Here is a 16,481-nt window from a genome sequence, read left to right on the forward strand (position 1 = left end):
ATGTAGTTAGTTTATTAAATTTTGTGGTTTGTCACCCTCAGTAACGGGCTAAAATAAGATTTGTTTTCTGGTGTTGTTAACATGGTTTTGCACTCCACAAAATGCATATAATCGACAGAGCTCATGTATTACTCATTGAAGTGTATTCAAAAGCAAATTCAAAGATGTTCTCTTGTAGGATGATGTTCAGGCTTCTCAAGATTCTTTGCCACGCAAGACAGTTATAAAGCTGACATTGCAACCCAGGTAAATAATTTATATATTACTCAGTGTCTGAGATTCTTTTAATAATATATGTGTTTTCACTACCTAATAAATAGTTTTTTAATGCCATTTCCTTTATTTTTTTTCAGTTTTTTGCTCAAAATAGAGCTAAAAGTTTTTAAAAAATAAAGAAAATGTTAAAAAGTTATTTTGGGAGATTATGTTAATATTATTATGTCTAATTGAAAGAGGACACAGCATGCTAAAACTGTAGGCATTTCTAACATACCACGGCTGAAGTAAGTGTTCTGTTTCTGTGTGCTTTTACAGCATTGTAATACTAAATAGATTGTGCTTGAGAGAAGCAATAGAAGATTCTAATTAGGCAGAATTACAGGTGCGTCAATTAACTCTGTGAGCAACATGTTAAGTTTTTATAAAGCCTAAAAATCACAGTTTATAAATAGTGAATTGTCTTTAAAAATCAAGTAGAAGATAAACTAGGATACTGTACTCTCTTAACTCCAACTTTCCATTCTGTTAAGAGGAGTTAATTTACTTACATGCAGTTGTAGAGGATTTCAGCTGTAGAGTATTCCTGCTATGTCCATGAACACTCAGTATCCCATCTGAAATAATGTACACATTCATTTAAAGTGGCTGATCCAAATAAAGTGAATAAGGTGTTTGGGTATGAGAACTACTGTCTGTGTAAATCAAATAACGTAAGGTTTTTGCTTACAGAACAGAAGATTTAAGATTAATTTAAAAAGCAGTGATTGTTATTTTTGCTGATGTTAGTATCTGATTTCTCTAGTTCTAGTGGCAAGCTAATAAGACTTACTTGCCTAATTGGTGCAGATGTCCAACTATTCTGCTGACTAAGAGCTACTGTTAAAAAATATAGTTCAAGTATTTGAAAAAGTGAGTAAAGTTTAGTTCTTGTGACCTTCTTAGGGGAAGCTGTCTTCAGTCTTCCAGTATTAATATACATAATTTGTCTAGTGTATGCTTTTCTCTAGAGAATGCTTTTTTAAAATAGGACGTCTCTTGTTGGAGTGCTGTATAGATGCTAATAGATTATTTTAAACTAGTCCAAAATGACCAAGAACTCAGGTGCCTATTTATTTAACTAAAATGCTTTAGCTTTTCAAAATGATCTCCTCAGTTTTCTTCACTGGAAGACGATTGTATATGTAGTATATAAGCACTTGGTTGGAGGCAAGTTATAATGTAGATTTTCTTTGCCATTTGAGGATAGCTTTATTGCCTTTGCTTTCCTTACCTAGGTTAGCTGTTGAAATTTTCCCTATGCCCTTTTCATCCTCTAATACAGCTTTTGTTTGCAAACAGTGTTCCACTTTTGTCTCTACATAATATGCTAAGTTTTTCCGTTCTTGATCTTAATTCATTTCAGACATTTGCCTTTTTTTTTTTCCCCCCCTCTGACTTGTAAATTAAATAAATATATGTGACATTACCAATAATATTATTCTGGCAGACTACTGCTGCTATTCTCTAAACTGATCTTAACTTACCTAGAAAACAATACTAGTAGAAAATTGCTAACTTTATGTTGTCTGGTACTGTGACGATACCCTACAGTCATATAAGGTATGATATATATTCCAAAGACTGCAGTCAGAAATATGGGATAAAGAATGAAGAGGGGAAAAATGAGACAGAAAGGGCAAAGAAAGATTATAAGAGAATATTGATATTACTGACTAAATCTTGGGTTTTTGACATCCTTTCTTGAAAACACTTTGAAAGTAATGCATAAGTGTACAGTACTTCATGTTTTAGGTTGTTAAAATTTTCATTTGAATATCTCTTTGTTAAACTGTTTTTGCTTATAAAAATTAGCTTAGTCTCTTTAGGCTTCTAACTTTATCTCTAGTTGTAGTCTGAATCTCCACTAACTTTATTACCTTTGGGAAAAGTGATATGTAAGCTGACACTGTAACTACTGGTTAAATCTAATGTGTGATTATTATAATTGCATCTGAATTTTCTTGTAGCATTTCATGAGAAATGTTATTTTCAGTAGAAGCTTAAACTCAACTAAATAAATCTATCATTAAGAATTACTGTGCTTAAACTTCAGACTTTAAAGCTTATAAGAAGGAAACTGGGGTTTTTTTCATTTAAAATTTTGGGGCATCTGCAGATTTTAAAAATTGATTTTCACCAAAACTTTGTTATTTGCTTATCTTCTGTTCTTAATATTCTTTATTATTCATCTGTGTGTAATTGAATCTCTAGATTTCTTTCTGCTAGTGTATTCTAATATGTCATTATATGACATAGAAATGAAATCAGTGTAACTGGCAAGGTGTTTGATTTTGACTGGCTATTTAGCTTTTCTTTGATTGGCTATTTAGCTTTTCATATTTTTGCATTTCTGTGTCAAAATTTAAAAAAATGTGTGCATTCTATTGTGATTATTCTTACATAAGTGTGGTTCATGTCACCTGTGTTTTTAGAGGGACACTGCTGCTGGGTAACTCATAATGGCTTTTTAAATTTCAATTTTTTTTCCCCTTATTTTAGTGATTGCAAATATAACCAGCTTTCTTCAGGATTATAGTTGGTAGTGTGCTTTTTGCTTGTTTCATCCATCCTTCCATTTGGGTATTTTTTAGTTAAGTGTTCTCTTCATTGCTCATGAAAGTTGTAGTCAATAGTGAAAACTGATCCGACAAACTGTACAGGAGAGCTAGGGCAACTTGATTACATGGAAGAAAAAGAAAACAGGAAGAGATCTATCTTTCAGTTGTTAATGTTCTAGTGTGAAGTATCTCCATATTGTTATGTAGTTGAGAATTATATTTCAAACTGCTTCTAAGCAGGTGCCACCTGTAACCTATTTGGTATTGTTTCTGCCCCCACCTGAGCATCTCTTCTCTTTAGTGCTGTTGTGATATCTTTATGAATCTATAAATGTATTTTTAAAGTAATATGTTAATTTTGATGAAATAGGTGTAACAGGGTATTTTAGGTCTTTGATTCCATGACCTCAGGATGACTAAGTGGTCTTATGATCTGGCTTTTGAATACTGAAATTATAGTCTTTAGTTACACTAAATCCTTTTAAAAATATAATTCTTTTAGCTGAAAAATGGAGCTTTCACAAGATAATATCCAACTAGAAATGGAACTACTTCAGTCTTGTTCTGAAGTTTAAAATTACTGCGTGTCTTGGAGACAAAGCCTATTGAGTGTGCTGATAAATTGGATGCTGGCTCATCTCTTATCTCTTATCTCTTACTGCCCAGCAGTTTAGTATAATAATAGGTTTTCAGGAACAGTCTACCAGAGGTCGTACTTTATGAACGGTAAAAGACTTACCCTCACTGGACTTGGTGGGTGGGGGGTGTGTTTGAACCTCCTGTTGTCCAGTTTAGGCTGTCAGCAGCAGATGAAGGGCACGCTGAAGGGTTTTCCAGCTATTTCTATCTGTGCTGTTTTCTAAAAGTAGCATTGCAGGGGAGCATGCTACACAACCAAATGACTGGATTGACTGTCTGCACCAGGTTGGAGCTTGTCATGGTCTTGTTTGGCACAATATGGTGAATCTTAGTGAAAAGGCTTAATAATGGCAGTTAGGTTTTATCTCTTCCCCCTTCTTGTTTTAACTCCTGAACCTTCACGTGCCTAGCTGGGCAGTTTCAATACTGAGTTCCACTGCACTCTATCCTATCTGAACTGAAGATACTATGGTACTGAAAAAATTTTTTAAACCATCAATTTAGGAATTTTTTTTTTGTGCTAAATCAGCTATTCTTATAATTTAGCCACAAATAACTTTTGTCAACTAATCTTAGAGGATATTATATGATAACCTTCTTATCAGGCCAGCTTTATACCTTAGCAGACACTATTTCCACTAGCTGAAATATTTAGCTTGCCTAGGGGGTTAATTATAGGAGGATATCAATTATTTCTTCAAAGATCTGTCAAAGCAGTTTAGTGATATCCACCTTATAAAAGAATGTTTCCTTTTTTCAAATAAAATAATCTTGGCTATTATCCTTAATTTGTTATCCATGAGTAGGTTTTGGAATAAAGTTGTGTTTAATAAATTTTGGCATAAGTTGTGTTTATACCATTAGGTTCAAAATGTGTGGTATTTTTTGAGAAAGAAAATCCCAATTTACCTGTATAATTTTTCATCTTGATAATCTTTTCAAAAATTCACTTGGCAGGGTAGTCACTACTTTGTCAACACAGCACTTTAATGAAGAAATTAAAGCTATATTGCTAACTTTAATGTGTGATAGAGAATAATGTACCAAAGTCAAAAATTCTTGACAGAGCAGAGTGTATGGTATTGTATTTGATTGGATGACTACAGCAAGAATAATTTGAGAAGGAAACTTTGTTAGTCATATGCCATAACTGTGTCTTTGTGGGCTTAGAATATGACTGGGTCAGGGTAATACTTTTTATTTGGCAACTTTTGCTTTGGTGGTGATTTTTTTGTTTCCTTTTTTCAATATGTTGCCGATATTGGTACAATCTATCTAAACTTTAGTCCAATGTAGTTACAAGGAGAGGACCCTCCAACAGCATTTGACATTTTAATAATAAACATCTTAAATGCCTTTTATGCTTGCATGATTTCAGAGGCATATGTATTCCTCGTTATACTCTAAAACTGCTGGGAAAAAAAAGAACAGTGGAAGAAAAGATATTTTTGTATCTCAATGAAGAAAAAAACCTAAGTTTAAACAAAACAGAAAAGAATACCGTAATATTTAAGTGGTGTTCATAAATGTTTGTGGCAATTTGTGCATTGTTAATATGCACACCTGTTCTCCAGAGAAAAAAACAGACCTTGAAAAAACAAGCAAACAAACAAATGCTAACCAAACCAATACTTTGAAGTTTTAATTGGATGAAATAGTGATCACAAAATGCACAACCTTGTGTGTTTGTTTAAGTGAAACCTCTGTATTAGTATCTTTCAAGGAGGTGGGCAGGATGAATACTCATTCAGTCAAGCCTTAACACTACTGCTTCTATTAAGAAACACTGCTTAATTAAGCCCTTCTATTAAGCACACATTAGTGCAAGTAGGTGCAAAATTAGAAAACACTTTAGATGTGGTATATGAAGAGCCTGCACTTTAGTTTCCAATACCCTGGCTGCTTAGGTTGGATACAACCTAACGGTTTTTTGAAAATTACTTTAAAGTGTTAATCTCAGTGTTCAGCTGCCTGATCAATTTGCCAGATTTCAGGTGACCTGTAACTGCCAGGAACATGTTCTGTTTGTAGTAAACTCAAGGTCATTTTAACTAAATTGATTGGATATTTAAAAAGCATTCTCCTTGGTTTTCATGATGGAAGAGCTGTTGCAGAGGCAATGAAATGCTTGGCTGACTCAGGACAACTCAGACATTTGAATCTTGAAATGTTACTAAATGTGAACTTGAAATAACTACTTCAGTAAAAGTCATTCTGGTAATAGTGGTGTTCATTCAAATTGAACAAAAAAGTATGATACATTCATTCTGTTTTTTAGGTGGAACTTAGCTGTGCAAATATCTTTATGACCAAACCAGCAAACTCTCCACTGACAATGTCTAATGGGGCAGGAAGTGAGGGGTATGGAAGAGTTTCACAGCACCTTGATCTCTTTATTCTCACTCTTTGTATAAGGTCATAACAGTTTTTCAGAGGTTTCTGTATTTTCTGTGTGAGTTTTCTACTTTTTGTGTGAAAAAAACATTGAAAAATATAACTCATACAATCTCATCTCAGAACTGACTACAGGCACTGGTAATTGACATCTCTTTAAAAGTTTATCCATGAAGTCTAAAAAAAAAAGCAACAAATAATCTAAGAAATGAATGCCTGGTTTCTTTTAAGAGCTTTAAAATTGAACGGTGGTAAATTTTTCGAGGTATGATAAGTTTTCACTATGAAGAAGAAAGAAACAAGTTTGATTTGCAGATAATTGTAGTTCAAAGCTTTTTGTGGAATTGATTTTTATTTTTTAAAATTCAGTTTTTGAATGATATACTTCTGAATTCAAGTTATTCTAAAAGATGTTACATTTCAAATTTTTAAAGACTAATTTTTAGTGTATAAAAATTCTTATACATAAAACTTCTTTTCAGTTTTTTGGTCTGTCTTACTGTGGGTAACCCAATGACAGTCTGTTCTAAATGTTTTTGTCTACTGACTGTCTTTGAAATTGCCACTGCAAAATGAAACCAGTAAATAAGTTCATAGTTTGTAGAATTCATAGGATCTTTGCATTTTTCTAAATTGCACAAATTTAGTCCTTTCATTTCAATGCATGGAATATCAGCATCTTTTGTTGGGGTTTGCAGTACCAGTACAATCAGATAGTGAAGGTGTTTGGTGCTTCAATAGCTATAAAAAGTTACAACATTTAAATAAAATATGACAATTAGGTCTTACCATAAATGTCTGGTTTCCTCTGAGAACACTGCAGTGGAAGTATCTTGAAATGCAGAAGGAACAGGTGAACTAAACATACTCTAGGAGAGGGAAAAGCCTGAGCTTGTTTTTGAGCCAGAGAAAGAGATCATTATGAAGGAGTATGGTAGTGAATGGTTGAATATAGCTGAAAGATCATATGCATGCACTTGTTGAAGAAATTTTGGATGTAGGATATACATATTTTCAGTATATTAGTACATTTGTGTATTATTTCTTTTTTTCCAGGCACTGGCCCATTCAGCCTTTTTACTGGAGCTACCTTGAGGAAATATTGTAGTTAGTCCAAGGCTCTCAAGGCACAGACTGAAGTGATATGGAATACTTAAAAGTCTTTCTGCTTTTCTGAACCAGATTTTTTTTCCCTTCTAAATGCAGATTTATAAAGCCTGCACTACAAGAGGAACAAGGAAAGGATTTTAGTGAAGGTACTTCCTGATCCTGAAAAAGTCAGGGGGCTTCAAGCCCATCTTGGACCTCAGAACATCTCACAACTTTGTGGTAAAAGAAAAATTTAAAATAGTGCCTTTGGACTTAATCCTTTTATCCTTAATTGGAGAGTAGTTATGTGCTCCAGATTAGGATATATGTGCCACTGCAATCCGTCTAAATCATAGGAAGTATGTGTATCTGGCATATGTAGTAGGTACAGTTTAAAAGTCATGTTCTCGTGTTCTCAAAATATATAGTTCTTGCTGTGCTGTTGTCTCTGTTTTTTGTGAATGCTGTTTTCTTGAGGGTGTTCCATGATTTGTTCTTGAGAAAGCCACACAAAGGTCCTGTTTCCTGTGAGAGTGGAGGGATGGGTTATGTGCCTGTTGTCTGCCTAATTCTGTGCCTTTTACATGAGCAATGAATATTATAAAGATTTCTCTGTAGAGTTATAAAGGAGAGAAGGAAATTCATAGGAATGCATGTTCTCTCAGCTTTATTACTGAGTCTGAAGTTCAGATTTGGGGTTGTCATTAGGAAGGGTAATCCTACAGTGATTCTGAAATATCAAGCTAAGGTTTTTTTTTTTTTATAAGCACAATCAATATAAATAAATATATTTATAAATTATAAATAAATATATTTATAAATATATTTATTTGTATGTTAACCAGAACTGTCAGACATTACTACTGTTAGTAATAATATAGCGTAGCTATATTTTAGTGTAATTTTAATTTTAGCGTAGCTCTATTTCTAAACTTTTCAAATGCTGTTATAATTATGGCATTATACTGTGTTAGTTGCAACTCTACTGAAGTCAAGTCTTGTGAATTTACTTATTTATGGGCAGTATCTCTTTATTTCTTGATGTCACCAGTTTACTAGTATAATGTAAAGCTGATTCCTGGATAATAGGTTCTCTTTCCACCTTTTTACATCTTATGAAAGTAACACAAATTTATGTTGTTTGCTGGTAATTTGAGGTTAAAGTTACCATCCTACTAACTCTCATGAAGGTTACTATTCATAAACTGCAAAAGATGTTTTATTTAAGAAAAGGATAAAATCCCACTATTTCTTCATGTACGATAGCATTTTATTATATATATTCAAGATTAATACTCTACTCTAGAATGAACAGTTTAAATGGCTTATAATTTGCTGCTTTGATGTAAACTGATTTTCTTTTCTTGTTACATCTGTGATAGTATTGATGAATTTGTAAGATGCTTGTCTGGATGTGATATAGAGGAATGTATTAGCATTATTTATTTTATATTGTTAGGTAAACTGATAAATCTCCTTTAACTTTATCCAGTTAATTAAAAGACCCATGGGGGAAGGTATTGGAATCTTCTTTTGGGGAAGAACCTGCTTTTCTCTGACCTAATAGAAAGCTATTTGTTTTACTTGATTTTTAATAAACCACCCGTATTCCTACTGCCCCAGATTTTGTGTTTAGATCTGACACTATATGTGAGAGCACAGGTCCTAATCATAAACAAAAGACTTCTCAATTTAATTAAATGTCTAGGTTTGTATAGTTATGAATGCAGATGGTTTCAGTATCTTCTGTATCTCAGAGGAAATATGTTTAATCTCTAGAAACTATTGAAATTATTTTAGTATAATTAGGTGTGTTGATGCAGTTTAAGTACAATTCACTGTAGTTTCATGTTGCTTTGACCTTAACTTTGTGCTACCTTCACTCAGTTAATAGACAGACTTGCTCATTGCCTAGCTGTTTTCTAAATGTTCATTGATAAATGTTAATTGGTAAATGTTGGATATCACGTGTTATTCAAATTATATCCTTTGGTATCAATCTGAATAGGGTGGATTTTTTTGTGCTAAGTAAGGCCAAAAAACAAGTAAGGATTTCTTTAGGCAAGATATTAAAGTCACAAGTTATTTTCTTTTCTATCTGTCATGCTAACAGAGTAGAATGTAAATAGATTATAAAAGTTGATGTCATACTGGCAACAACCACTCTATATAGGATTAGTATTTAAAACTGTCTTGGTAAACTGGAGACATTCTTTCATAATCAAAGAAGCAGGCAAGTGGAATTATTGCACATCACATGGAAAAATAAGGTGTGGACTGACCAAATGGACATTTGTGAAGCAGAAGAAGACTAGCTATGACCAGGAGATGGAATTGAAAGAGTTACTTGTATAGTATCAAATTTTGCTCTTGGATGATTTAAGTGGAAATGTTCTTTGTAAAATGCAGCTGAAATAGTGTGCTATGCTCAAGAGTGATGAAGGCTTCATCAAAAATATAGGGTGAGAAGTTGGGAAGGGTTAGTAGGAAAACAGGAGCACTAAGTCAAAGAAAGCAACCAAGGAGATGTTGATAGAGCATCATTTAGTTTGAAAAGACTGATCACAAGGAACATAAGTCTATAAATGCATGCAGGTTTGTTACAGTCATTGTACATACAGTGGAAAATAGGAAGACATAATTGGAGAAAATGTTTAAAATAATTAAAAATTTAACATTATATTAGAAAAACTGGTGCTTGAGCTGCAGAACAATATAATCAGATTTGGACTTTTTCAAGAACAGCAATTGCAGCATTTTTCTAAGTTTGCCCTTCTGATTTCTCATTTTATCTAAGAGGTCAAGCTACATCAACCTCCTAGTCCACTGGGGGATTTTGTTAATATCTAGATTTTCCTTTGTCTCCTCAGTTTACTCTTGACAGTCACAGTAGAAAAGGGGTTTTTTGTATTTCCTAACATGACCTAAGGTTATAGAACAGTTTGTTTTGTGCGTAGACCTCTGTTTGACCAGGTGAAATAAAAGAGAAAAGGGGACTGGTTTGAGACATGTAAGACCTTCCAGTGATCTTAAAGGCTGCATGATGTTAGTATACGAGCTGGTAGCTCTAATGAGAGAACATTTCTGCTAAAAGTTGTTATGCACAAACACAGCAATTTATTGTTTGTTGTACTGGAAAACAGCATTTTCTGTTGAGGACAAAAAAGTTTTTTCCTCTGACAAATGTTATTTTATTACTTGGCAAATCTGTTGTAAAAGCTGGAATGCTTTTGAATCACTTTTGATGAAAGATTGTCTGAGTGCTGGTATTTTAACTGTTTTATGCATTAAATGTTTGCAGGGTGATATTTGGGAGGGTTGTGGAAGTCTTTTTTTGGTGATTTTTTGTATTACTATTGCCTTAGATAGGTGGGTTTCACATGAGGTGAGGACTATTGAGTAGTGCAGTAACTACTGGTAATGACTGTGTGGGCTGGTAGCAACAGATGACTTCTCTGTAGGAATGCAAAGGGACAAGAAATTTCCTCATACTGGAAAATCCTGCATTTTACCTTTCCCTCTCTATACCCCTCCCTCTCCTCATCCCTCAGAAATTCTGTTTCTAAAAGAAATATCCTAAATCCCTAACGTCAGATTTCTATAAATTAATTGATATGATTTAACACTGGAAGTGTACTTCCCCTTCTTGAAAAAAAAACAGAAAAACCTCTGATGTATCTAATGGGTGTTAGTGATTTTGTTCCCTTTTGAAATACGAACTAGGAAGAAAATTATTTTTGTATTATTGGACAAGTATCCATGCATATTTGTTCCAAAATACATTAAGTAATTCCTAAGGGGCTTATGAGGTTGTATTTCAAAATTAATTGACAAATTGATTTTGATACTTTTTGTTTCCTTTTTTTTTAAGTTGTTTCCCACTGTTGAAAGAAAGTTGTGGATCAGATGTCACTGACATAAAGTTCAGTATTTTCAATAACATGCAGTAGAAGAAGTATAATTTGGGTGAAATAATGAGAATAATTTACATTTGAGAAATAAATATTCATTTCGCAAGGGGTAAATAAGGATAGTTTAAAATACCTGCAGAGTCAAATTTTCTTTGAAATTAGCATGACTCAAATACTCAAATACTTTCAGAAAGTGGAGGACATTGGTCAGAAGATTTTCATGCATGAGGGTTTGAGTAACTTTGTCCAAAACTTTCTCTGTTGCCTACATTTCTTACAAAGTAAATTTTGAATAGAACTGAAAAGTGTCCTGAAATGCTGTGAAACACACAGCTTCTGAAGCCAAATTTAGTCAGTGATAGAAGAGCTGTAGGAAAAAAAGCATTAATCTGCTGCCAAGCAGAGTATCACAATCATGAGCCTGCCCAGTTGGCTTTTGATGAGTTTTGTTCCTAAAGGAATATTAAGAACAGAACATGGATTGAGATATTGGAAAATGTCTCATTTCTGTATAACCAGAGGAGCACTATGAACAGATAATATCCTGAAGATTGTATATATGGCATTTATTTTCAGAACAATTATTTTATAGGCTCTATAATTATATTTTATACATCATCTTTAGTAATTCCTAGCAGAAAAGCATACAAAATAGGTGAGGACACCTGCACATAAAACGTCATGTTATTCATACTCTTGACTGAGGAAGTCTTGACCCTTACATGAGGGACCATTAGAGTTTTGAAAAGAGCTAAGTAACTTGACATAACTTTTTTTTTTTTTTTTTTTTTTTTTTTTTTTTTTTTTTTTACCTACCCGTTTGAGTAAGTATTCAGTAGAGTTTTTCTCCTAAAGAAAAGGGAACTGTTAATGTTAGGTTTTGTTCTATGTTTTTCTCCATGGCCCCCTACAGCAATGAGAGAGCTTTATAAATAGCAGGGGAGTAATTTTTGTGCTCAAGTTACTTATGTTTTTTTTCTGTATTTTTTAAAAAAAGGGGAAAGTGAGTATCTTGATGTTTTCTTGGGCTTCAATGCAAGAATCACGGAAGTCTTTTCTTCAGGGGAGGTTGTACATACTTGCACAATGAACAGATAAATGCCTGGTTCAACTAGATGGTCTTGATTCTTTTCCTTCTGTGTGCCTCCATCCCCAAAGAGATGCATCTGTGTAATGGCAGTTCGTGACAATTTCTTATGATTCTCATTTTCTTGGACTTTTGGGGTTCTTTTGGGTTGAAATTCTGCCATACATCAGAAGTCTCACAGTTTTGATTTTTTAATGGTATTTTTGGAAACCACCATGGCAAGCAGTGCTTTATGCAGTGTGAATATTAAGCCCTAGTTTGTTTCTACCTCATGTGCATCAGTGTTCAGTAATTAAATATTACTGCCTACTGACTCTTTTCCCATCTTTCAAGGCAATTTTTTCTTCCAGTTCTAAGATTTTAAAAGCGAGACAGTTTTGATTAAATTACCCAGTGAGATTTTTTTTTTTAAGAGAATTTCAGTTTTGTTTACAATTTTAAAGTCCTAGTCTATCAAAGTCCATCAAGAGCCAAGAAATCAGAATACATTTGTAGCTGAATTGTGGTTTCTAACCCACCAGCCTCTCTGGTGACTATTAACATATGTAGTTACTTAAATTCCTTTTCTCTGTAGTGTAAAGCATTTAAATCTGTTTTCATTACTCCTCTCTTGTTCCTTTCAGAACTCACAGGCATCTGTTTGTTCACTTCTTGTTCTTCACTGGAAGACCACTGATACAGTATATAATTTAGCTTCATGTCTTGTATCTTTTCTCAGTTTTGGGGGTACTTGTTGCATTTTTTTTCACCACTTAGGTGGTTTTTACCCTGGCCTTTATAGGAGAAGAGTGAAAGAAACTAATCAGCTTTGAAAGTTTTGTTCATGTAACTTTGCATTAAAATTGTGCTTAGGGGTCCAAAGAACTGTTTCTGATGAAACCATTTGTAATGGGAAATGCTCCAATATATCTCAGAAGGTTTGCTGGAGAAATTTTAGTAAAATTGGTCAGTCTGAGATAGAGGTCCACAAGGAATTGATTCTCCATATGTATTTGAATAAAGTTACTCTGCTGAACAGTGAATACTATTGTCTTGAATTGTAAATCCCGAGTGCCTTGAAAGGTGGTTTTTGAATAAGCCCTTATCGCTGATGATGCTCTGACATTTACTAGTAGTGAGTTGTGGTTTCTCACCTTAGTTGAATGCATCCCTTGTGAAGGAAGGATGAATGAACTTCAAAAGGAAGTGGTAATTATGGTAATCGTGTTGCAGCTGTTAGCAGTAAATGTGTGTATCAACATATATGCCTATATGTTTATGCACATTGGAGAAACAGAAAACAGTGTTCTTTTGAAATATTGAAGCTCTTCTGTTTTAGAAAAAAATATAGTTTTAGGAGGCAGAGATTAGAGGTGTAAGGGATCTAAATAAATAATCTTTATACATATTTTTGTCTGTAAATAAAGCTACAGCAGTTTACATATTTTCTTAATTTAATAATGAAAGTATTTGAAGAAGCTGTGGGGTAGGAAGGGAGGGGTGTGTTCCAGCTCTTGCTGAAAGCGTTCCACAATGAGTTAAATCTTCTACTACAGGAAAGACTGGTCAAAATATTTTTTTATGTATACATTTAATAGAGTTTATTAATGTTATTAATAGTAGATTATCTAGGGAAAGTGCTCATACTTGTATGAATAAAAGATACCTGTTTTGAATTTCAGAGATGCAAAAAAGTATGGGGTAAAAGAATTCAAGGTATGTCTTTCCAAAAGTGTCTGAAAAGGTGTCAGGATTTGCTGTTCTTAAATTTCAAATATTTGTGATGCATCCAATTTAGGATTAAGAGCTCAGATCTACAATAACTTCTCTTTTTTGAATGGACTGGGAGCAATTAACTCTGCTCCCAGTGCAGAGGTGAAATATGTGGTCTCCATGTGAGTGGTTTAGTCATGGTTTTTGTATAAATGCAGTTTATTTTAACATAGTTTTATCATTCTTAGATTTATTGAATAAATAAAATAAATTATGGCTGACTTTTAGCCATAATGGTGCCTCTAAAGTAAAATATTTCAGATAAAATTTTTCATATTCATTTTGCCAATAACCATTAAAACCTTTCACTCTTTAACTGAATGAAAGATGTAAACTTCAACAGTTTTATTGGTGTTGTTGCCAAAGACCAGTGACCTGAATAATGAAAAGAAAATATTTGCTTGATTTTTTTTGAAAGACAGTAATATTCATGTTTTTACCTTAAGATAAGGAATAGAAAACCTTTAAATATTATCAGGTTGCTTCTCTCTGTAATACAACCACAGTGCATTAAGCAATTGTACACAGCTTTTTGTGTGACAGTGTTTGCAATGATACAGCTTAAGTGAGGTGTAGCTATTTTTTTTTCAAATAAAATCTACAGTTTTTATAGTGGGATATTATTTAAGGGTGGAGTTGAGTGGTATATCAGAAGTCATGTGATTTAATTAGATTAGTGAGTGCTTTTGTGTATGCACAAGAATTATGTCTTGCTTTGTATAACTACTACAGTCCTCCTGAAATAGTATGTCGAAACAAAATTTTGCCTCATCAAAACTCCTGCATTTTAGGTGCTGAAAATCTGCCCTGTCATTGCTAGCCTCCTCTGTCTTATTACTCTACACACACACAATGAACTTAAAATACATTGATGCAAGAAGTTAAAAAATGTATATATTTTGATACAACAATAGATTTGTTTAATCCAAATACGATTAAAAAAAAAAAGCCTGATGAAATATAATAATAATATGACAGTTTATAAGACTGAAGGTTATGTTTACCTTTACCTTTTGTTACAGGTAAATTTGTCATACAACTAATTAAAGTTGTGAAATATATTTGTAGCTATGGGAAGATGAAGTTTCTGGAAATATTTTTTGCACTAATATGTTCTTTGCTTGGCAGATAATTTAAATTTAATGAGGATTTGCAACATTACTGAAAAAAATATTATATGCATAAGGTGTCCTTTTACTTGGAGGCATAAGAGTTGAGGAATTCAATTGTATAAGAAGAATAAAGGAAAAAAGATGTGGTATTCTGTTGATGGATGAGAAAGAGGATTTATTTTGAGCTTTGGTGTTCAATCATCTCTCAATCTGTATTGTTTCTGACAGAGTTCTTAACAGTCTTCTTTCACAGTACATGAGGAGTTCTTAAAAAAAATTGATATAATTTCTACTCTCTTCCTAATTTGTAATGGGTTGAGACTGAGAAGAGGGTTGGTTTAGCTATGTTTTTTTATTCCATGAATGTAATTTTTAAAAAAACCTAAAACAAACCAACAAAAACACCTATTGAGGTTAACCAAAACATTTAAATTAAAATCTTTCTCTGAAAGAAGACAGCTTCTCTGAAAGAAGCAGAAATGTAAATTGCCCTACCCAAGTCTAGGGGACGTTCTCAGAAAGTCTTGCACAAGTTCTTAAAGACTCTGAAAGCTAATCCAGAATATGGGTAACTATTATATTGTCTAGTAATCTAGGAGTCTTCAGCATGAAACAGGGCAAAAAAAAGCATCCAGAAGCATTTTTGGTTGTGATCACAAATGCACATTGAAAATTATTGGTGTACTTAGAAGTCATGATTTAAACAATACGGCAGTGCAGGAATTTAAGGAGTTAAAAGGAAAATTTTTTTTTTTATGGGAAGCTCATTTGATGTATGGCAAGTAATCAAAAAGTTCTTGATATAAAAAGCTAATAAAGCCTCTGATTTTGTTTATTCAACTAATGAGAAGCTGGAGTTGACCTTTCATTTCATGCTGATTGTGAGGTAATAGGGTAGCAGTGAAGTGCTGGGAAATTTACTAGCCAAGTTTGATGCAGGCAAACCGAGGAAGCCAGTAAGAAGATAAGGGGGAAATGATGGCCTGGTCAGGATTCTGAAAGAGATTTGTAGATTGGATGGATGGAGACAATTCTAGGTGAAATGGTTTGGTCTGTGAAGGGGGTAATTGAATTTGATGTTTAAGATGTGAAAGCAAAAGAAATAAAACCATGGACAAAACCCTGAAGAATCTGCATAGAGGTGAGAAGAAGGAGAATCTACTTAGAATAAATACAGAAGGAGTGATTGGATAAGTAAGAAATGGATCTCATGGGATGTATGATCAGATCCCATGAAGGAGTAAACTGCTTTACAGTGGGGGGTGTTAAGGAGGTTGAAGATAGAGTATTGGTTCTGTTGTATACAGTTAAGAAGACACCAGAAGTTTTGGCAAGAACAGTTTTTGTTGTAAAATCCTTCTAAAGGATGACACAAACAGAGGGAAACTTCAGGAAACAGCTGTAAATACTGCAGTCTTTGAGCTTGTCAGTGAAAAGACAAGAAGTACAATGATAGTCCTACAGATGCATGAACCACAAATGTTCTATTATAGTTCTGTTTTTATATACCTTACAATACATAAATCTGTAATAATAATAAAAAATATATATAGGCTAATAAAGTCAGTCTTCAGCTCAGGGCTGATTCTTTTGGTTAATAGCATAATCTGTGTTCAAATGGAAGGCTATGGAAAAAATTAGTTATTCCATAAGTACCTATTAAGAAGATATGGAAGCAGTT

The 16,481-nt window shown here is 33.3% G+C and overlaps 1 protein-coding gene across 2 annotated transcripts in view; it reads left to right on the forward strand.

Moving 5' to 3' along the window:
- Positions 1 to 16,481, forward strand: part of MAN2A1 (mannosidase alpha class 2A member 1) — a 106,490-nt gene that overhangs the window by 51,374 nt on the left and 38,635 nt on the right. For both annotated transcript variants that reach the window (XM_041395889.1, XM_041395890.1), the window contains one exon: positions 179 to 246. In XM_041395889.1, the coding sequence (XP_041251823.1) occupies positions 179 to 246 (68 nt within the window). The remainder of the gene's footprint in view (positions 1 to 178; positions 247 to 16,481) is intronic.

This window comes from Onychostruthus taczanowskii, unplaced genomic scaffold (genome assembly GCF_017590055.1).
Source record: "Onychostruthus taczanowskii isolate IOZ18803 unplaced genomic scaffold, ASM1759005v1 scaffold120, whole genome shotgun sequence".
Taxonomy (NCBI): domain Eukaryota; kingdom Metazoa; phylum Chordata; class Aves; order Passeriformes; family Passeridae; genus Onychostruthus; species Onychostruthus taczanowskii.